The sequence below is a fragment of the Canis lupus genome, chromosome 11 (genome assembly GCF_003254725.2).
Source record: "Canis lupus dingo isolate Sandy chromosome 11, ASM325472v2, whole genome shotgun sequence".
Lineage (NCBI taxonomy): Eukaryota > Metazoa > Chordata > Mammalia > Carnivora > Canidae > Canis > Canis lupus.
Genome location: NC_064253.1, coordinates 10,567,429 through 10,589,708, shown reverse-complemented (window position 1 = coordinate 10,589,708; position 22,280 = coordinate 10,567,429). Strand labels below are relative to the sequence as shown.

Below are 22,280 nucleotides of genomic sequence, written 5' to 3'. Positions count from 1 at the left end.
TGGTCTCTGTTTCTCCCTGTAAGGACACAGTGAGATGGGGGACATCTACAAGGCAAAAGAAGAGGCTCAGATGAACTTACCTTTCTGGCATCTTGATCTTGGACTTGCCAGCTCCCAGACTGAGATATAAATGACTCTTATTTCATCCAAGTCCATGGTATTTTGTTATTGCCTGTTTTATTTATAGTCCTCTGCTTTCCTCACATCCTTCCATGCTCTCCGTGAGAGTACTCAGGCAAGAATCTCTATCTCAGGTTCTGCTACTGGGGAACCCAACATAGTATAGTAATGTTTACTTACATATTTACTGAGTATATACCAGTGCCAGGCATGTCCACACAAGATATGCAACAGTGAATAAGACAAGCACTTTAGTGGCTTCATAGGGCTCAGAGGCTAGTGATCTCATTAGCATTATTTACTAAGCATTTTATTAATGAGATCTGACAGGGATTTCTAAGAATACTTTTATTCATTTCATAATGTCTTTTAAAGTTTTTATTAGCTTCTGGATGTATTGTGTTTTGATCAGAGAATATGCCAAATAGTATCTTATTTACAGAAAATGTACCAAGGGCTTAATAAATTTGATACATATTCCAGAAATATTCAAAGATCAAGTATCTTACTTGACTTCTCAACCTATTCTTGTCTTATACTTTTCTGGTGTTATTCCATAGGTGCCATATTTTCTGGTTTCTCATTGATATTTTTAAATGGGTTTTGTTTATAAAAGTATTTCCTCTGGTTTCTTTATTAAATTATCTCTTCAATCATCCTCTTTGCTATTTTTAAAGTTATTTTTTTGTACTTGTTTTTGCAGTAATCAGTCCCCATATTCTTTGTTTCTCTCTCTCTCTCTCTCTCACTCTCCCTCCCTCGCTCTGCTCCTGCCCCATCCTTATTTGAGGAGATCTGTTCCCCATCTCAGTGTTTGCCAGCAATCATGGACTGCCAGTTTCCCTATTCTTTCCATATTCCTCTTGGGTACTGTTGAGGACCTGAGTATACATGTCCGGTACAACCATAAGGTACATCGTGATGTATGATTCCAGGCTTATTCTTGGCACTTAGAGTTGGTGTATTTCTGCCTTAAGAAATGGTCTCGGGATCCCTGGGTGGCGCAGCGGTTTAGCGCCTGCCTTTGGCCCAGGGCGCGATCCTGGAGACCCGGGATCGAATCCCACGTCGGGCTCCCAGTGCATGGAGCCTGCTTCTCCCTCTGCCTATGCCTCTGCCTCTCTCTCTCTGTGTCTTTCATTAATAAACAAATAAAATCTTAAAAAAAAATAAACTAGTGTGGAAAGCAGAGAATAAAGGAACGCATGGATGTAATCCACACAGGTGGGTCTTCTGTGCAGAGATCACTGCAAAAACTAGTGGACAGTTTGTCTGGTTTCATTAATTCAAACTCTTGCTCTGGTGACTGCTTCATCAGGCTCCATTCATCACCTCTCTCATCCCTACCTGCCGTCCACCCTGCATTTTGTGGCCGCAGAATCAGCCTAGTAGAAAGGGACTGGGGAGCTCCATTTTAGCTTTACTTGGGCTATTCTTACAAAATGGAAAAGATTTTAAGGTATGTGTCATGTCAAAATCAAAAGGAGACTACTGAATTAATTTTATAATATGTAAGTGATGACTGGAGTAGTAAAACCTGTGTATTACAACCCTGAGTTTCAAGCTTGGAAACATGCATGTTGTCACGTAAATGAGAAATAGCTCATACCTCTACCAGAATTGGTATCACATAAGTCATTGATTTGGAGGCTGCAGTTCATAAAACAATAAATAAGTGAAAATCCTGGGTCACGAGCAAATTGAATCCAGTGGTTATATTATTGCAGAATTGGGTACACGGTGTGGTTTTCACACCGTTCCAACCATCAGTTCACTCGCTATAAATTACCTGGCATTCAGCTTATCAAAAGAGGAGCTAGCTGAACATTACCTAGTGCTAGAGCCTGATGATGTGCCAGTGGAGTCTAAGTCACACTTTCTGTTCGTGTGCTGCTCTACCAAACAGCTCAGAAATGTCAAGAATGTTACTAAGCTGCCAGTGTGTCAAATGCATGGTGGAAAGTACATGGCAAAAAGCTTTCCCTTTTGTTTTCTTGGTTGCATTAGTGTATTCTGAGCTCTTTTATGGCTCCAGATGGGCAACATTTGAACAACTGCTTTCCTTTCATAGAAAACACTGTCATGCCCTTGAGGCAGGGAAAGTCCGATTGTTATAGCTCATACTGTTCTGCTACAGAATTATTAACCCAAACCTTTGAGTGGATTCACTCTAATAGTCACAGTCTTTGAGGTTTCTTGAATAAATCTTGATCTGAATTTGAGAATGGGTTACTTTTCCTTAAGTAATTCAAACCAAATAGAGCCCTCCCAACTTCTCGCTCTCCTATTCCCAAATATCCTGTAGCAAATAAAGATTGAGTTTGGTTATCAGGCAGCTATAAATAGGCAAATTCTCCCCTTTAGGGGGGTGTCTGACCTAAAGCAGAAAATATGCAAGTTTTTGGCACTGAAAGACAGCAAAGAGAATCAGGGGTGCAGGGTATGAAAGGCTAACGAGCTGGGAAGCTTTTCATTGTAGAAGCTCAATGAGCAAGAATGAGGACACCAGCTTTGTGCTGCTGGTTGTCCTACAACAGTTGTGTGATCTCAATTAAGGCTCCTAACCTTAAAGTGAGGATAATAGTACTGCTCCATTCGAGTTTTATTGCTTGATACCGAGCATCAAGGGAGATGATGATGTGACAGTAGGCAGTGGATGGAAAATAGGATCTATGAAAATGCAGCCTGATTAAAAGTAGAACAAAATTTGTGGTTTTTTTTGGAAAAACACGTGAGCATAAAAATACTACCAAAACACACAACATGATTTCTGATAAAGCCCTCTTATACCAAATAATCTAGGTATACAGAATCAACTCTTAGGAAAAGCAAAATATGATCAAGAGTAATCATCACTAGAAAGTTTTGGAATAGATCTTACTAAATTTTGCTCCATGAAATTCTTTAAGCAGAATACTTACAGGTGTTATGTTTTAGGAAGAAGTAAGGGAAGGGATGGGAAGGGAAAAACAAGACATGGAAAGTTATGGGATTCTATGGTCAAATAAAATAAATTTGGAAACTAAAATTAAACAGATAAGATTTTTCAGACTTTAACACCCTGATATTTACCTTCATCATATATAAGAGGGGCACATGGTATGCAGTGTTTCAAAAACATTTTTTTTAATTGAAGCTGCTGGAATATACTTTGAAAAAATTGATGTTGTAGAGAGGTTTACTTAAGCACTTCTGGAAAGCAGCCAAGTCCTGGAACAGTGGAGGTAGCAGGTTCCTTGATGCACAGAGAACATCAATCAAAACAAACAGAAAAAATAACAGTGACTAACTGAACTGTGTGTTCAGTAACTCACAGATTACAAAACATTTCCACATAATTATCTCTTTTGATTCTCAGTTCACTTTTGCAAATAGGTCCTGTAAACACACTGGCAGATAAAGAAGCAAATGGTGGTGGAGTTTCAGTGTCTAAGATCACAGAACTAGTGAGAGAATAGGAGTTTCAAATCTAAAGTGTCCAACTTCAAATCTACTGAGTTTCCACCATCACCTGCTGCTTTATTGTTTAGAAAGAATAAGAGAGACAGTGTAACACTTTGCAATAGTTCCTTAAAAACCCAAAATAAGGGATAGAGACTTTTCCTTCTATTAGATCCTAAAAACCACAGGGCAAAGTGGTTTTTAAAGGAAACCTCTCTAGGGTCTTTTAGATATCTGGACAGTTGATATGGGTGACATTTAATGGGATGAGGGACAATATGCCGTCCCACTGTGCTATGTGGGAAAGGGCTGAACCATTTTCGAATGCCCTGCTAAACTACTAGCTGAGCTTATCCTAAGCACAGTAGAAATATGGTCTAGCAGGACTTTATACGTGGTAATACTAAAAAGTTTGTACAAAAATTATGTGAAAAGCTAATATATAAGGTGTTATGATGGGATACCACTATGGAATAAAGACACTGTCTTAAATTGATCAACACTGAGCATTCTTCTGTATTAATTTTGGCATTGACAAATACATGCTGGGTTGAAACTGGTTTCAGAGAATTAGAGGGGCACCTGGAGTTCAGTGGGTTAAGCGGCCAACTCTTGTTTTCAGCTCTGGTTATGATTTCAGGGTTGGGAGATTGAGACCTCACCTGGCTCACATTCAGCATGGAGTCTGCTTGAGATTCTCTCTCTCTCCCTCTGCTCCTGCCCCAACCTCTCTCTCTCTCTCTCTCAAAATAAAATTTTAAAAAATACCTTTTTCAAAAAATTAGAAGTTATTATAAAAGAAATAAAACATCTGACAAGTGTGAAAAGGATATTGAGAAAAATTTAACAAGATTAGAGCCAAAATATGAAATAGCAGAGATATCAAAGCTTTGATCACATTTCAGGAGTGACAAATGGTTAAAAATATTTCCTATGTTGCCATCCAATACACTTTTGAAACATAATAAGAAATCTGTGTTATGGGGATCCCTGGGTGGCTCAGCGGTTTTGCACCTGCCTTTGGCCCAGGGCGTGATCCTGGAGTCCCGGGATCGAGTCCCGCATCGGGCTCCCAGGATGGAGCCTATTTCTCCCTCTGCCTGTGTCTCTGCCTCTCTCTCTCTCTCTCTCATAAATAAATAAAAATAAATCTTAAAAAAAAAGAAATCTGTGTTATGAAAAGTTACATACTAATTTTTTTTTGGCTCTATTACCAAGTTAACAGTTTCTTTTCTATCTTCTGATATTGTCCTTGGAGGTCTCCTATACAGCTTTTCTAGAACCTATAGTACTAATGCTTCCTTTTTCTCATCCCTGTTGTCTTTCAAAGAATATTGTCATTAAGACCTGTCAGAGTACTAGAGATTGGTCATAGGCCTCAAGATGTAGGAGCTTTTAAGGTAGGAGAGATGGTTCTTATGATACCTAATTATTATATAGTGCTTTTGAAAAGATTTAGTTTAGGGACAGCTAATGTTCTTCTGACCAATTGTATCATTCTAGGGTCCATATATGATCAAGTATCAGAAGGTCTGATTCTGGTCACTTCTTAATTCTGTGTAATCTCTCTGTACTCAGTGTCTATATTAGTCAAATGAAAAGATTTGGATTAAATGGCTTCTAAGGTCATTTCCAATCCTGAAATTCTAAGATTTTCTTTTTTTTTTTTTAAGATTTTATTTATTTATTCATGAGAGACACAGAGAGAGAGGAAGAGGGAGAAGCAGGCCCCCTGAGGGGAGTCTGATATGGGACTTGATCCCAGGACCCCGGGAACATACCCTGAGACAAAGGCAGATGCTCAACCACTGAGCCACCCAGGTGCCCCTACTGAAATCTCACTGTAATGAATATTTTACAGTAGGGTGCAAGCACCTGCTTAGTTTGTGATGTTGACTATCCTTATACATGAACTTTGACAATAATATCTGGTCTTTGAATGGTATATCCTTTACATACACACTTGAACTCTGCAGGAAAATAGCACCTACAATCACTTGGTTTCCTATTAGATGATACATTCATTTTGCTTATTTTTCCTTCAGTCCACCAAGATGCATCATTACCAGATTATGTATGACTTTTAAGTATATTTCAAAGCTTATTAGGATGAAAACTAGCAAATAACATAAACTCAAAATCTTAAAATCAAACTTGACTTCCTTTACACTGATGTCTTGAATTAGTTGCCAGGGCATGTCGCTGATACCTCCTCATTCCTAAAAAACCTATGGATTATTTCCAATCCAGCCTCATTATTCCTATTTAGTTATCCCTGAGGCTGTATCAATTGTGCATCCACGACAACCACCCTAACTGGACCACCTGCTGTTTCTCTCTCCAGACTCCTTTCTGTCCATGTCAGAGGACTTTAACATTCAACTTCTCAGCTTGTGAATTGCAAAACCCCAGAGAGCATTGTTCAGTACACACTGCATGCATTAACCAGACTCCACAGCTTAACTCAAACACTCTCTAAGAGATAACATCATCTTTATGTAATAATAGAACTCCTCTAAGGTGGGTAATACCTATCTTAGAGAGCTCTGGCTGCCATAACATAATACCATAGACTGCGTGGCTTAAACAACAGAGATTTATTTTCTCGTAGTTTTGGAGGATGAGAAGCCGCAGATCAGCATGCCAGCAGATTTGGTTCCTAGTGAGAGTTCTCGTCCTGGGCTTGCAGATGGCTGCCCTCTTGCTATGTCCTGACAAGAAAGGGCCTGTCGTTGGTGCTTGCACAGAGAGGGATAGAGAAAGGAAGAAAGAGATAAGGGGAAAAAAGGAGGGGTGAGTGAGAGAGAAGTATTGAGAGAGTGCTTCTTCTATTAGAAGTCACTAATCCTGTCATGAAGGCCCATTCTCATTACTTACATAACCCCAATTACCTCCCAAAGCCCCATCTCCAAATAACACTGGGCTTGGGCTTAAACACAGGAGGGAGCGCATTCAGTCAATAACATCACACTTCAGGCTCCCCCACATTTATCTCCCTCACACATGCAAAATGCATCCATCCCATCCCAACAGCCCCCCAAATCATAATTTGTTCCGGGATTAACCCTACAGCCTAAATCCAGAATGTCATCTCAATATCATCAAAATCAGATATGGGTGAGAACTGGAGGTATAATTCATCCTGAAGCAAAATTGTTTTTCAACTGTGAACCTGTGAAACCAGACAGCTGGTTAATGTGCTTCCACCATACCATGGTGGGACAGGTTTACGGTAAACACTACTATTCCAAAAGGGAGAAATACAAGGAAAGGGAGATGGGTCCCCAGCAAGTCCAATATCTAGTAAGGCAAATTTCATTAGATGTTAAAGTTCAAGAATCATCAATCCTCTTTGGTTCAGAGGGGGGCAGTTGTCCCACTTCTGTGGCTCTGCTGGGTTGCGTTACAACCCCCAGGCTGTGAGCTCTCTGGTTCCATGGCTTTGCAGGATGGACTCATCTCCAAGACTTTGGTTGAGGCCTATCCAATCTGTTAAAACCAAAATGGTGGCCCGGATGATCTCTGAATTAATTGCCTTTCGGGGGTCCTTCTTCCCCTTTCTTGAAGAAAGGTGTAAGTTTACATCCTAATAACACTATGGCTCAATCCTATAGGATCTAACAAGTCTGACGGCCTTTCTTTACTTTGTCCCATCTCCATCCCCTTCCATTCAAACTGGCTGTATTCAATTTATACAATCTCAGTCCCACCCTTGTGTTCTCTCTCTCTCTTTTTTAAAGATTTTATTTTATTTGTTTATTCATGAGACACATACACAAACACAGAGAGAGAGAGAGAGAGAGAGAGAGAGGCAGAGACATAGGCAGAGGGAGAAGCAGACTCCATGCAGGGACTCCAGGATCACGCCCTGGGCTGAAGGCATGTGCTAAACCGCTGAGCCACTCAGGGATCCCCTTGTATTCTCTTTTGAATGCACTTATTATTTATTTTTACAAAATGGTCAGGCTAATAGTTTTCTTAATGATTAAGTTCTGGTTCCTTTTATATATATATATATATTTATATTTATATATATTTATATTTATATTTAATTTTTAAAGATTTTATTTATTTATTCATGAGAGACACACAGAGAGAGGCAGAGACATAGGCAGAGGGAGAAGTGGGCTCCCTGCAGGGAGCCCGATGTGGGACTCGATCCCAGGACTCTGAGATCACGCCCTGAGCCAAAGGCAGATACTCAACCACTGAGCCACTCAGGCATCCCAGTTCTGATTCCTTTTAACCTAATAGTTCCTCCCTCAATTAATCTCTTTCTTATGTGTTACACTCCAGGAGGAGGCACACTGCTTCTTCAACTTATTGCTTAAAAATTCCTTTGTTAAATATCCAATTGCATTGCTCCCAAGTTCTCCCTCCTACAACACAGGAAAATGCCAAAACAATTCAACCAAGTTCTTTGCCTCTTTATAACAAGGATTGCCTTTCTTCCAGTTTCCAATAAAATATCCCTTATGTCCATCTGAGAACTCACCAGGATGGTCCATCATGTCCATATTTCTACAAACATTCTGTGCATAAGTATTTATGCACTCCCTGAAAGGATGGAGCCTTGCTCTCTCACTCTCCTCTTCCTCAGTCCTCACTAGACTAGCCCTAATATCCATAGTTCTAGCACACACCTCAAAAACCCTCCAGCCTCTGCCTCTCACCCAGCTCCAAAGCTGCTTTCACATTTTTACATATTTGGTCCAGCAGTGTTCTACTTCTCAGTATCAAAATCTGTGTTCAAATTACCATCTGACTCAGTAGTCCCACTCCTGGAAATATATCCAAAGGAAATGAAATCAGGATCTTGAAGAGCTATCCGTACTCCTATGTTCATTGAAGCATTATTCACAATAGCTAAGATCTGGAAACAACCTGAGCATTATTCAACCATGAATGAGTAAAGAAGACATCTCTCTCTCATTCTCTCTTTCTCTGTCTCTCTCTCTGTCTCTCAGTGTTGTATTATTTAGCCACAAAAAAGAAACAAACCCCACAGGGACATCTGAATGGCTCAGTGGTTGAATGTCTGCCTTCAGCTCAGTGCATAATCCTGGGGTCCTGGCATTAAGTCTTGCATCGGGCTCCCTGTAGGGAGCCTGTTTCTCCCTCTGCCTGTGTCTCTGCCTCTCTGTGTGTGTCTCTCATGAATAAATAAATAAAATCTTAAAAAAAAAAGCTGAACCCATAGAAAGAGACAGTAGAGTGGTGGTTACTAGTGGTAGGTAATGGTGAAAAAGGGGAGATATTTGTCAAAGGGTACAAACTCTCTATTATAAGATGAGTAAGTTCTAGGATCTAATGCTATAGCATAGTGACTGTAGCTAACAACACTGTATTACATACTTGAAAGTTCCCCAGAGAGAAGATCTTAACTGTTTTCATTCCAGAAAGGAAATGGTAAGCATGTGATAGGATGAAGGCATTGGCTAACATAATGGTGTCCCTCCTTTTACAACATGTAAATCATCACATTGTACACCTGAAACTTCTATAGCATTATAGGTCACCTATCTCAATAAAGCTGGGAAAAAACAAAACAAAACAAAACAAAATCTATCTAAGCTTAGGCTTCCCATAGCAGAATACTAAAAGCTAGGTGACTTAAATAACTGTTACTTATTTTCTCATAGTTTTGGAAGTTAGGGAATCCAAAATCAGGGTGGTGGCCAATTCAGGTCCTGGCGAATTGGGGATTCCTAGGTCTGGGATGTCTGTCTTCCCACAGTAGCCTCACATGGCCTTTCCTTGGTGCATGCTCATAGAAGGAGACATCTCTCTCTTCCTCTCCTTATAAAGCCACTAAAGCTGGGGCGCCTTGGTGGCATAGTTGGTTAAGTGAATTTCTCTTCCCTTCTGCTCAGGGTATGATCTCATTGAGGTGCAATTGAGCTCCTCATCGGGCTCCATGCTCAGAGCAGTATCTGCTTGAGTTTCTCTCTCCTCCTTCTGCCCCTCCCCCCACATTCTCCTTTTCTCTCTCTCTGGAATATCCAAAATCTTAAAAAAAAAAAAAAAAAAAAAAACTCAAACAAACCCTAATGCTATCCCAAGGCCCCACTTTCATGAACTAATTTAAGTCTAGCTACCTCCCAAAGGCTCCATCTCCAATGCCATCATTTGGCATTCAGTATGTGGGGCTTCAATATGTGAATACATTGGAGATACAAACATTCAGTCTATAGCAATATATATTTGAAGCTTGGGTTGAGTCTTGGGCCAAAACTCATGGACTTTTGGTGAGCAAGACAGATTAAAGAGTGCAAGTAGCATGTCAATCCAATAGAGTAATAGCTTGATTGTGGAACTAAAACTGCATACTCTATCCAACCATACACAGTGGATGACATTGCTGGCCACCTTATACCTGGCGGGACCTGGCTTTTTTTCCCTAAGGGGCAGAGTACTCGTTAAGCAGAGGAAAGAGTACAATAGCTGCCAACTTCTCTGTCCACCATGACTTTATCAAAACCAGTAATTCTTCCTGGCTTACCCTTACTTACTTTCTTGGAGGGAAACAAAAACTAAGACAAAAACTAGGGATCCTGAAACTTAAAAGGACAGTGATCGCCAAGTATCCACTGAAATTAATTGGGTGCATGAATGATTGAGTAGAATTTTCAATGATCTTGGTGCTACTAGTGTATATTGTTTTCTACTAAATGATCAGGTTTTCCTTGGTTGTAGCTGAATCGCCTTCCAGGGAAAGAGGTTGCTAAGCTGTCAAACTGTGCAGAGTGGCAGTTGGCCAGGTTTTAAAAACACCTTTCTGGCATGTCTGTTAAGTAGTTGTGCAGTATCAAAAGTCTCAGGTTCTCTCTTCACTTGGCCCTGAAGTTTAAAGCAGAGAGGCAGAATGAGATGTCAGGCACAAGTCCCAGAGATTCAGGATGAGTGGAAACTCGCGAAGGCTTGGGTGAAGTGCGTAATTGTTTCAGAATTGCTTGCACATGTAGTGGGGCAGTTTGGCAGCTCTGGGATGAGTGAGGTCTTCCAAGCTGGGACCCTGAGATGGGACTGGATGAAGGGTTCTTGGTATGGGTAAACTGAATGCCCAGTTTAAGACTTGAGTGAAACTAGCTTAGGGAAGATGTGGAAAAAAAAAAAAGTAAGGTATATGATCCAGTTAAGGTCTATATGGAGGATACTTGTTATTTTTATATTCCCAGAGGTACATCTCCTCTTTTCGGTGGAGAAATAGGGCACTGGTGTAGGCAACTTGATCCAAGTTGGGCCAGTCATTGTACATCCTCACCACTCGTTGCTCACCCAAGCATTGCTAGTCTATATGGTGTCTTTCTTCGTGTGAATCTGGAAATGACTTTGCTTCTTGAAAACACTTTACTTCTATTTACGAAAATTCTCATAATATACAGATTTTGGAGGAAAAAACTTGTTTTACTGCCACCTGCTGGATATTCATGGCAATGAGTATACAAATGGATGTCTTCTGTAGCAATGGCACAAATCTGTTAGGAAGCTTTGCACCAAACCAAGTCACAAAGATTGGCTGATGTGTCCATATCCTAAGCTAGACCTATCAAAGTCTTCTCCTGGAAGCTTGCTGTGATGATCTTTTTCTTTACTAGTTGCAAAGTTTGTGAAGATGTGAGCCTGGATGTAACAGTGACCAAATTTTAAACTTATGTAGAAATGAGCTTAAGAGAAAGAAGCCATCTACAAAGAGGGGTTAGGATACAGGAACAGAAAGAAATAGTCCCAGTTATCTTAGAATTTCTGGCTCCAACTCCACTTAAAGATATTTCTACCCTTACCTTTCTTTGGTTTGGCTACAAAACAATGTCCTTTGTTGAGTTAAGCAAAAGTTCAGTTTCTGTCACATGGATAAAAAGTAAAAAACAGGGGCACCTAGGTGGCTCAGTGGTTAAGCATTTGCCTTCGGCTCAGGTCGTCATCCCGGGGTCCTGGGATCGAGTCCCACATCGGGGTCCCCATGGGGAGCCTGCTTCTCCCTCTGCCTGTGTCTCTGCCTTTGCCTCTCATGAATGAATAAATGAATGAATAAATAAATAAACAAATAAAATCTCTTAAAAAAAAACCCACACAGGTATATATTGACTTTGGACGTCAAGTAAAGTTAACTGACTATAAAGTTGGAAAAGAGCACAAGATGAGATACTCTGAGGTAATCTCAGTTTTTATACTCAAGTCATGTGTGGAATTACCTAATTGTTCCTTCTAGAACTATGTTCTGTTAAACTTAGTCACTAAGTACCCTCCGTAGTGTAGATTCTTGCCTAGAGTAGCCATTTAAAAAATATTTGTTAAATTAATCTCAAAACGCATAGAGAAGGACATTTTATTCAGTATTTTCTTTCCTTGTCAAGTATCTATTGAGCAGCTGCTTTGCTGCAATAGACACAGTTCTACTTAGAATACTTCCATTTAAACTTTGAGATCCCATTTTTTAAACCAACATGCATTTCTAGAATAGGTGGACATCATGCCCAAAGCAGTTAAGAAAAAGGAGGCTCTTCTCCAAACAAATGGAGACCACTCCACAAAATGTAGGAGTCCACATTTAATTTGTTTTCTCTAGATGGGAAACATTGCACATAGCATCTAACCTCCCAAAGCCTGAGTTTTCTCATCTCAAACACAAATATCACTAGATGATCTTTAAGTTTTACTCTGGCTCTTTTCAGCCTGAAGTTTTCTTTTCATCTCTCAAACCAGTGATTTTCAGAAAGTGGTCCCTTTCCAGCAGCCTAGAGAACATGTTGAAAAGCAAATTTCAGACCTCACCCCAGACCCACTGGATCAGATACCCTGGGAGTGGGGTCCAGTAATCTGTGTTTTAACAAGTTCCAGTGCATGTCAGAGTTTAAGAACCACTGTCCAGACATATGCCATGTATTTAATAGTCAAGGTATATATGGAGAACTTTCCTTATTTCTCTCTGATGTATTTCACTAACAACATTTTATCTTTTTGCTACCTATGCCCTTCACCACTCTCCCCTACAATCCTCAGTGAAAACTATTTTGGTCAGAGTAATGCTGCCATTCTTTTTTTTTTTTCTTCATTTTTTTCAAATCTCTCTAATAACTTTATTAGATTTTACAATGAGAATAAATTCATGCAAAAGAAAAAAAAAGAAAACCAAAAGTATCCATTAAGAATGATGTTATATTATGCACATCATCCATTGTTTGAGAATCAATGAACATCTTTCAGGTAATAAGTCAGTAAGAGCCACTGCACCAAAATGGGACAAAGTATTTGGAAATATTCTTGAACTCTTTATGAATTCAAGATTATGTCAGTGTTATAACATTTCCTGCAGGCTAATAATTAGGGATCGATTGCAATAGATTACACATACACATACATACACACACACTCAAGAATACTGATAAGTGCTTGTAACTAAAAAAACAACCACTAGATGATCTCCTATAATTATCCAATCCTTCTTGCTGCAAAACTCAGAAAATAGAAAGACACAGAAGAATAAAATGCTGGGTGCGCAGTCACTTCTGTGAATAAGACCTTCCTTTACTTTCGTTTAGAGATCTGTTATTGTGTCTAAGTTTGTAAGTGACGAGGTTTGAGTATGTACCTATATGTAGGTAGTTCTGGTACCTAAATAAATTTATGGACAGATTCATCAGAAATTTTTACTATGTGTCACTTTTGCTCTGTGGTCCCCATAATTTAGCTTTAAAACATCATATATGAACCCCTGAAAGAGTCCAGGATGAGCCAAAGGGATGAATGATTTTTTTTCCCCATAGGATAAAAATAGTAGAAAGTAAATAGACTTTCTGTATGTGTGTGTATATATATGTTTGTATCCTTTTCATTCTTCTTCCTTTACCTCAGTATTTTTTAACTCTCTCTGTAAAAGTTTCCTCTTTAGGAATATTTTACTCATACCTGCGTGGTAACTGGAAGATAGTGGTAGCCACCACTGCTGAGCTCCTATAAGCTTAGTTTGGGTTTGGAAGTCAGTTTTAACTTTTCCTCTTCCAATGGACTCTATACTATATTCAGATATAGACATAGATAGGTGATAGCTATTATTTAAGAATAAGTTATGATATGGGTGTGGATGGTGTGTTTTTTAGAGTAATAAATATAATTCAATTTTGAGCCAGCAATGGATATCATAGGACAATAGTTTTTTTTTTTTTTAATCTTTAGTGAAGGAGATTCAGAGTAGCATAGGTATTGTCTTATATTACAAGAGAATTGTTCTGTCAGTGGGAGAGAAAATACTACTTCTTTCTTCTCCAATATTCTTGCCTCAAACCACTATACTTTGAGTTTGGGGGCTTCCGTATTTACCTGCTTGCTACTGAGTGTCAAAAATTCAAACTGAGAGGAAAAGCACTTTTTCTTTTTTTCTCAGATGATCTCCTGCCATTTCTAACCATTTATCTTTATCCACAGATGATATTTAAATCTACTTTCAATTATTGCTTCTTTTTTCTCCTCTCCAATTTGCTTACTGCACACTGGTTTTCTTATTCTTTCTTTAATTGTACCCCAGGAACCTCTGCCTTCCACCATTCTTCTTTGTCCTCTGACTTTTCAATGTATTTTTCAGAGCTGTTATTGTTTTGACACCATTATCTAAATTTCTATTTTTTTTTCTGTTGCCTCTTCCTCCCTTCCCCCCATATTCCATACATGGCTTGCAATGATTTTGGAGTTAAGACTTAAGGAAGTCAGAAGAGAAGAATTGCCAAGGGTTCCTGGTCTGTAGAAACTTGTTGCAACCAACCTGAGTTGTGAGAAGGAAGAAACAAGGCCTTGCTAAGGCATGACCAAAATGGAAAGCCTATTAAAATAATCATTTGGAGTCGTGTGCACTGAAGACAATAAAGTGCAGCCATCCTACCAGGTCAGTAGCTAACAGCCCATGGGTTTGTTACTAAGGAAATTAAAACTTTAGCTAATGAGAATGGGAGCCACCTACTGAGAATGAAACTGAAGGCTTCCTATTAACTCCCCTCCCTGGGTCCTTTTGACAACAACAGTCAGAAAGTTATTTCCTATTTAGTAGCAGAAAACGTGAAATGGAGATTAAAAAAAAAAAATTTGATGGAAAAAAAAAAGTTGGAGGCACTCTTCTTCAACTCTTCTAAGAGTTGCAGACTTCTTATCCCTCTACCGAAAACATACATCAGCATAGGTCATGAAAACAGAAAGGTAAAAAATAAATAAATAAATAAATAAATAAATAAATAAATAAATAATAAATAAATAAATAAACAAGCAAGCAAGCCGTCCCAGGTAAGTACAGGCAAGATGACTTAGACGGGGTGGGGGTGGGGGATTTTTGGTGTGGGAACTTCCATCAATAAATCCGCTATTAGTTTTGTGGAATGAGCAGGATTAGCAACCTCTTTCAAAAATATTGCTTGAATTTCATTCTTCCAGGGGGGAGAGGGGTTATCATTTATGCACATTTCTCTCGCTCTCTCATGCTCTCTCCTGAGCAAGTAGGAACACCTCTGTTTACCTCGTGGGTCACTGGGAGAGTGACTGGAGCCTTCGGCCCCTCCTTGGGTGCTGGCTCCACTGCGAGGGGCGCTTTCGGGCGCGCGACCCCAGCTCCCGGGCCTCCTGCTGCTCTCCCCACTCGGTCGGAGAGTGGCGGGGGAGGAAGGAGGCAGCGAGCCGGCCGGCGGCGGGAAGGCCCCCCACGCCGCAGGCTGCGGAGCGGAGGGCACCTCGGGGTCCCGGGCGGGCAGGGCGCGGGCCCGCCTCCCCGCTGGCGGCCGCCGCGGTGCCGGGCGAGGGCTCCCGCAGGGCCGGGCGGCCGTCTCCGCGGGCGGGAGCGAGCGCGTGTGTGCGCGGGAGCGGCGGGCGGCGGCGGGCGGCGGCGGGCGGCGGGCGGCGGCGGGAGGAGGCGCAGGCGCGCTGCTCGCCCGCCCGCAGCCCCGCGCCCCGCGCCCCGCGCCCAGCGCCGCGGCTCGCGGAGTAGATGGCAGCACCGCGGCGCGGCCGCCCTGCCGAGCGCCGAGCGCAGCCGCCCGCCGCCGCCCGGGGAGCGTCCACCATGCGGGGGGGTCGGGGCGCCTGCGGCCGCGGCAGCGCCAGGGACGGGGGCGCGCAGCAGCCTCCGCTCGCCCGCCTGTGCTGACCTGCCTCGCCTGCCCCCAGAGAATGTCAGCCAAGCCCAAGGGGACCCCCTCCTCGTCCTCTCCAGCCGAGGGGCCGCCGGCAGCCTCCAAAACCAAGGTGAAGGAACAGATCAAGATCATCGTGGAGGACCTGGAACTAGTGCTGGGCGACCTGAAAGACGTGGCCAAGGAACTTAAAGAGGTGAGAGGCGCGCGGGTGGGGAGGAGTTCGTCACCTTTCGCCCCCTCGGCGCCCGCCCCGCGTTCACTGGGCACCGCCGTTTTTCTTGGCTCCTAGAAAACTAGAGAAAGACGCCTGCACACGGACTTTCTTTGCTCCGGCGACTCCTGAGAAGAGTTTTCGCACTTTTTTTTTTTTTTTCTTTTTGATCAGGAAGAAATCAACTAGTGTTTTAATCGATGGACCTGAGACGGTGGGAAGGGCGAGCGCGCGCGCGTGTGCGTGTCGGTCGGCGAAGGCGAAGGGGGCTCCCTGGGGGTGTGTCGACGGAGGGGGACATGGGCAGCCCGGCCGGAGCGTGCCCTGCCCTCCTGCTCCCCCAGTCTTTGGCAAGCCGCTCCTTGCCTGGCAGTCTCCCCAAGCCGGGGCTGGACGGGGGCCGGGGTTCGGGCCCTGGGCCAGGCCGGGAGGCTCCGGCTCCCCTCCCAGCCTCTCGAGCCCCCGCTGGAAGGGAGGCGACCCGGGCTGCAGGCAGGGGAGCCCGTACTTGGGGATGGAGAGGGGGGTCCGGGACTTCCTCACTTTGGCAGCTCCTGAAGCATCCCCCCGCTCTCTGAAGGTCGCTCGCAGTAACTCGGGGGCCTTCCTGCCGGCCACCTCCTTCCTCCCTCCGGTCCTGGAGCCGCTGGGCGTGGAGCCTGGGCAGCGGCGCGCGGCGGTGAGAGTGTTCGTGTGGGGGTGTGCGTGCAGCAGGGTCTTGCCACTAGCGTCCCGGCTCCCGGGAACCGGACCGTCTGGGTCCTTTCCCGCCGCCCCTCCCCCCGCCCTGCCTTCCGCTTCTCCCCTCCCCACCCCTGTCCCTGGTGACTGGGGTTGAAAGAAGCCCAGGCGGTGTCGGGGTGGAGGCTGCGTAAGTCCGGCTGCTGCTCCCGGCGGGAGGGAGGGCGGGGTGGGGTCTCCCGCGAGCCGGCCCCGCGGGCAGCCCCGGGCGTCGCCGAGCGGGTGGCGGGGGCCGAGGCGCTGCTCCGCTGCGGGAGGGCGGCCGCGCGGTGCTCGGCCCGGGAGTCCGCACCGCAGTTGTGCGAGAGCGGAGACTGTAACTTCTAAGGTGGTGGGAAGGCGAGGACTCCGGAATTTGTACTCCCGGGTTCTGAGCCAAGCGGGAGGGGACTGAGGGTTGTTAGGCCGTCCGGCCTCTCGACGTGCCCCTGTCCTCCCCACTTCGCCACCCCCACCTGCCCAGCCCAGATCCCTCCCCCCCGACTTCCCCTCACCTCTAGGAACTGAGCTCCGCATTTGCTGCACCACCTGAAAACCTGTTAACATGGCCCATTCGCCGGCAGGTTGGGTTTGCCAGTGGCACGTGCCATTTCTGTAGGTCGTTGCAGAGACAGAACGTAATTACCACTGGGGTCCTGAGAGTGGAGATTGTTGGAGCTGCTGAGTGCGAGGAGCCAAGTTGTCGGCGCTGGCGGGGCTTCCGAGGGGTCGTTGCTGCACAACTGCCTGGTTGACGGGGGGCAGGTTACGCGTTGAAATCCAAGTCTAAAGATGCAGTTCGTTTCTTCTGTGTTATTCTTTTATTTGACACCTTTGGCAGGCTGTGTTTCCATCTGAAACGTTATGGCGTTTCGAAAAATGAACAAATGTGGGCACGTTCCTTTTGGCAGAATTGTGCTTTATAGTAGTGAAGGTTTCTACACTGGGGGTGTGGGAAACTCCCATCGCAAAGTAACGTGTTTACTGCCTTAGGGAGGAGGCTGAAATGGACAGAAAGGCAGTCAAACGTCTGCCTCTATGGGCACATGCTTCCGTACCTTATGATGTGTCACTCCACTCTCTATTTTAGACAGAATAGATAAGGAGGAACTGCAGAGAGTCCTGGTTCTGCTTTGGCTCATTATCCTGTAGACATTTGGAGACCAGGTAGATCTACAGTGAAACCTTTAACCTCCCGGTATGGTTCTTGATTAGAATCGCAAAGAGGTCAGTCAGGAAATCTGTGAGTCTCTTTCATTCTTTCTGTCTTCTTTTATATGAGCATTTGTAAGGGAAAAAACAAAAAGAGGTCGTTTACAAAAAGTATGGGGAAGCATAAATAATGTACAACCAAGTAAATGAAAGGATCTATCTTGTAGGCAGATCCAGAGATAAAATTTTGACTTAATGCTTTGGAATCTTTGATTGGCTGCCAGGGCCTGTTTATGTAACAATCTTACCCAGAGAGTGAAATTTATGAATGATAAATGGTGTGAGGTGGTTGTTAATTACTTTTGTGAGGCTATCATCCAAAGTTTACACATGGTGGTGTTCTACTAAGGCTGAATCTCAGAACATTGGCCATTTATATAATGTGAATGATAGTTATTTTGAGAACAAATATTTATGGGGTGTGTTTAACCTATGACATCTTGCAGTTGTCCAGCATTCATCATTGTAAGATAGTACTGCACATGTGATTGAACATGTCTCTGATGTAGTTTTGAATGGAGTAACTTAAAACTTTGTAAAATTGCAAATCTTGGTCTCTATATCTATGACTTGTGAATTTCACTGCGCATCAGTTATATTCAATATTCTGGCAGCTTATCATTGGTGTGTATTAAACATGAACTGTTATATTTAGAATTCTAATTCTTTTATTGGCAATGCTGTGCCCTTCGACCATACTATATCTTGATATAAATTAGGGAGTTCTTACTAACTTGGAACAAAAATTAGAAATAAAAAAAAAAGTGATTATGACTAGATCACTATACCAGTCACCATATGGTATTTGTTTTTCTTTTTTTGCTTTTTTATTCTAAAATGCAATATCCTTTTTTGAATATTCTATTTTTTATTTTTGCATAAACTCCGTACCAACAGTATTGGACCTTTGAGGTTATTTTGAAATTGCTTTTCTTTTTAGGAGTTTTCTGGACTTGAGTCATCTGAAAATCCAGGTGTTGGAGTAGATTCAAACATAGTATAACTGCTTGAAACACTTAACTAATTAGAACAAAACTCCACATTATAATGAGTTTATGATTATTTATTTATTTATCCATTGCTTCATCATTTATAATTGGATTATATATTGGAAGAAGAGGAACAGCATTTCTCAAAGTCTTAGGGCAGTTTTATTCTGCCCTCAGCATTCAGTAAAATCTCAAATGACGTGACTTCTCAGAAATAATAATAATCTTTTGATCTTCTACAGTATAATGGAAAATCCTTAAGGATAACAACATATTTATTTAGTGCCTACTATGTGCCAAGTGCTATGTAATCTTTATACATCTACCAAGATAAATAAGTTGTAGTTTCTGGTCTCACTGAGCTCAGAACATTAGTTGCAAATGCATTTTTCCTGTCTTTGAACATCAATGGTATAAAAAGGCATTACTGCTTTTAGTGGCTACTCTCTTATCTAATAGGCTTGAGAATAAGAAGCAGAATTGAAAATAAGAATTAGTGTATGCAGATTTATACAGTGATATTTGCTATGTACTTAGTAGGATAGCAAGACTTTGGTGAAGAAATTGGAAGCTTAAAACGATAGTAAGTTAAGAATTTTAAGGGGAACCTGGGTGGCTCAGCGGTTGGGCGTCTGCCTTCGGCCCAGGGCATGATTCCTGGAGACCCGGGATTGATCCCACATCTGGCTCCCTGCATGGATCCTGCCTCTCTCCCTCTGCTTGTGTCTCTGCCTGTGTCTCTGCCTTCTCTCATGAATAAATAAATAAAATCTTAAAAAAAAAAAAAAAGAGTTTTAAGGAACTTAACAATTTATTCACATTGTCATAATTAACACAAATGGGGGATCCCTGGGTGGCGCAGCGGTTTGGTGCCTGCCTTTGGCCAAGGGAGCGATCCTGGAGACCCGGGATCGAATCCCACGTCGGGCTCCCGGTGCATGGAGCCTGCTTCTCCCTCTGCCGGTGTCTCTGCCTCTCTCTCTGTGTATGTGTGACTATCATAAATAAAAAATAAAAATAAAAAAAAATTTAACACAAATGAATTGATGCCATATAGAAGTCACATATCCAAGTCCTACAACTGCGTATTGGGAGTTTTTCATGAGGACAAGTCCTTTAGGTAGATGAACAGTCAAAAAGGAAAATTTTAGATCTTCGATATGTGGATACAATTTGAAGAAGTAGAGAAGAGATGTCATCAACAGGAAATACCATTAGGATATAATATTAACCCATGATACTTTTTTCTGCACATTAAAAAAAGTAGTAGTGAAACCCTAGAATTTTAGGGATAAAATTAACCATTACTTGCTTATTAGGTGTGAGTGTATCCTTTTTTTTTTTTTAAAGAAATATAGAAAAAATAGTTATTACTCTTTAAAAATAGTTATCAAGTAATCTGACATCTTTGGGTACCAATTTGCCTGATCTTTTATAAAGATTTCACTGGTAAACTGTTCTGCATCAGATGTTGGTGTTAATATGGTATCACAAATCTTGTTGATTAGACAGAGATTGGAATATGTAGTAAAGAGCCTTTGATTTGGAAACAAAATTTGTTGCTGCTTTACCTATATTCTCTTTTAGTTTAGACTGATAATAACTGAACTTTTTTGTAGTGTTTTATTTTACAATTTGAAGTAATAAGACTGCTGATGGGTAGACTATATGCATATATTCTTTATTTGTTTAATACATGTAATTTATTAAATTTAAAATATTTGATAAGTTACATATGTTCTGTATATATATGTGTGTATCTATCTATATAGAATTATATATATATATATGATTTATTTATTGCTAAGCTTTTTGAGTAGATATGTCTCTCATAGACGACCCAGATAAGGTGAGTTATTCTTTCTGTACTCTGGACTCACTCAGTGGTGCAAAGTTGTGTCAACACTGTGGCTGTTGATTGGAAAGCACTCATGATTTTTCTTGAGGTCATAAACGGAAATAAATTAAGCTCAAGTTTAATATTAAAAAGTTGGAAAATCTACTAGAAACAATACATTAGGGGACTGATGAAAACAGAAGTGACAGAATTCAAAATTACCTGCAAAATATTTTTGTTTTTAAATGTTTTCCTCTCTTTCAATGGCTTACGCATGTCAGGTTCTGTAGTTTATTGCTCTAGGAAATCCTACCAAGTATTTTTTGGTGAATAAGTCCATGCACATAAAATTCATTACTAGAAGAAATTATAGAGAATAATCTCTAGAGCATTTTCCACTTCTAAAGTTGTGAATGAATAAAATTTCACAGTTCATTCAATTGTAGCAATAGCTGTACTTTGACTACTCTGTTCAAGAGTCTACCTCCTCAAACTCTCGAGGATATTTACCAAATGCTAAAATGTTTTTTTAATTTTTCCTGTCTTGAACATGATGGCTTAGCACATTACTGAAGGAGTAGAATGGTTCTGAGAAAATAAAGATAACCAATAACCATCTTTCATTCTCTCTGTTTTCAATGCATTAAAACCATTCAAGACTCAGGGAATTAGTCGATAGGAAACTCACGCAGCCTTAAAGTAATAAATAGATAATGTGCCTCCCCCAATAGTGAAGTAAATAGATAATAAAACCAATGCAATAGGTTTCACTGTTACCTGGATTCTGTTTTTTTCCACGCTTACTACACAAGGGATCTTAGATATTCAAATCAGAATGTAGCAAAAGAGAAATGCAAGTTTGAGTAAAACAAATTTTCCCTACAAATTAAACTACAGATCCTTCCATGGATCTAGTTTCTGAAAAAATTCATGGGAAATTTTTGAGAATTAGAGGGGTAAAATTCCAATAGGTTGTTGATTCAGTTCTGACTGAGATGTCCATAACTGTCATCAAGCTAAATATAAAAGATAAGAAAACAACAAATAGTATTTTTTTCTTTTTAAAAAATAGTTTAGACATTTATTTCCCTTATTAAGATTTTATTTTTTTATTTTTTTAAGACTTTATTTTTTAGAGCAGATTTAGGTTAACAGCAAAATTGAGGTGAAGGCACAGAGATTTCCCAAATACCGCCTCCCCCGCCCCGCCATCTCCACACAGGCATTGTGTCCCCCCATTATCAACTTATCCCGGCATTTATTACAAGTGATGAATCTACCTTGACACATCATAATCACCCAAAGTCCATAGCTTATAATATGGCTCACTCTTGGTGTTGCACATTCTACAGATTTGAAAAAAGGCATAATGACAAGTTTCCATCATCATGGTATCATACGTGGTGTTTTCATTGCCCTAAAAATCCTCCATGCTCTGCTTATTCATCACTCTTCCAAAACCAACTGCTCAGGTACTAGTTTTTTAAATAACTAATTTTATTTTTTTTCTGATTTCAGAAGTAACGGAATATATGAATATTATGGAAAGTTTGGAAAAATCTAAAAATTATACAGAAGAAACTTCAAATTATCTGGAATGTCAAACAGAAGTAGATATGTTAAACATTTTGCTATAT

At 41.5% G+C, this 22,280-nt stretch overlaps 2 protein-coding genes across 9 annotated transcripts in view; one reads left to right on the top strand and one right to left on the bottom strand.

The window, feature by feature from the left end:
• PRR16 (proline rich 16) overlaps positions 1–22,280 on the top strand; it is a 308,319-nt gene that overhangs the window by 5,546 nt on the left and 280,493 nt on the right. For 4 of the 8 annotated variants that reach the window (XM_025432207.3, XM_035696801.2, XM_025432210.3 and 1 more), the window contains exon 1: positions 15,733–15,867. Coding sequence is in view for 3 of the 8 variants with exons in the window: in XM_035696800.2 (XP_035552693.1) it covers positions 16,400–16,564 (165 nt within the window). In the remaining 5 variants the exon portion in view is untranslated. Of the gene's footprint in view, positions 1–14,253; positions 14,441–15,581; positions 15,868–16,259; positions 16,565–22,280 lie in introns of those variants that run through there. The other 4 variants (XM_025432201.3, XM_025432200.3, XM_025432209.3 and 1 more) reach the window with 4 other exon arrangements.
• Positions 5,953–15,603, bottom strand: LOC112649776 (transcription initiation factor TFIID subunit 4-like). Its single transcript, XM_049091888.1, has 3 exons — positions 15,475–15,603; positions 15,062–15,365; positions 5,953–6,299 (listed from the first exon to the last, which is right to left on the bottom strand). The coding sequence occupies exons 1-3, from the start codon at positions 15,601–15,603 to the stop codon at positions 6,037–6,039; spliced, it is 696 nt and encodes a 231-aa protein (XP_048947845.1). The 3' UTR covers positions 5,953–6,036.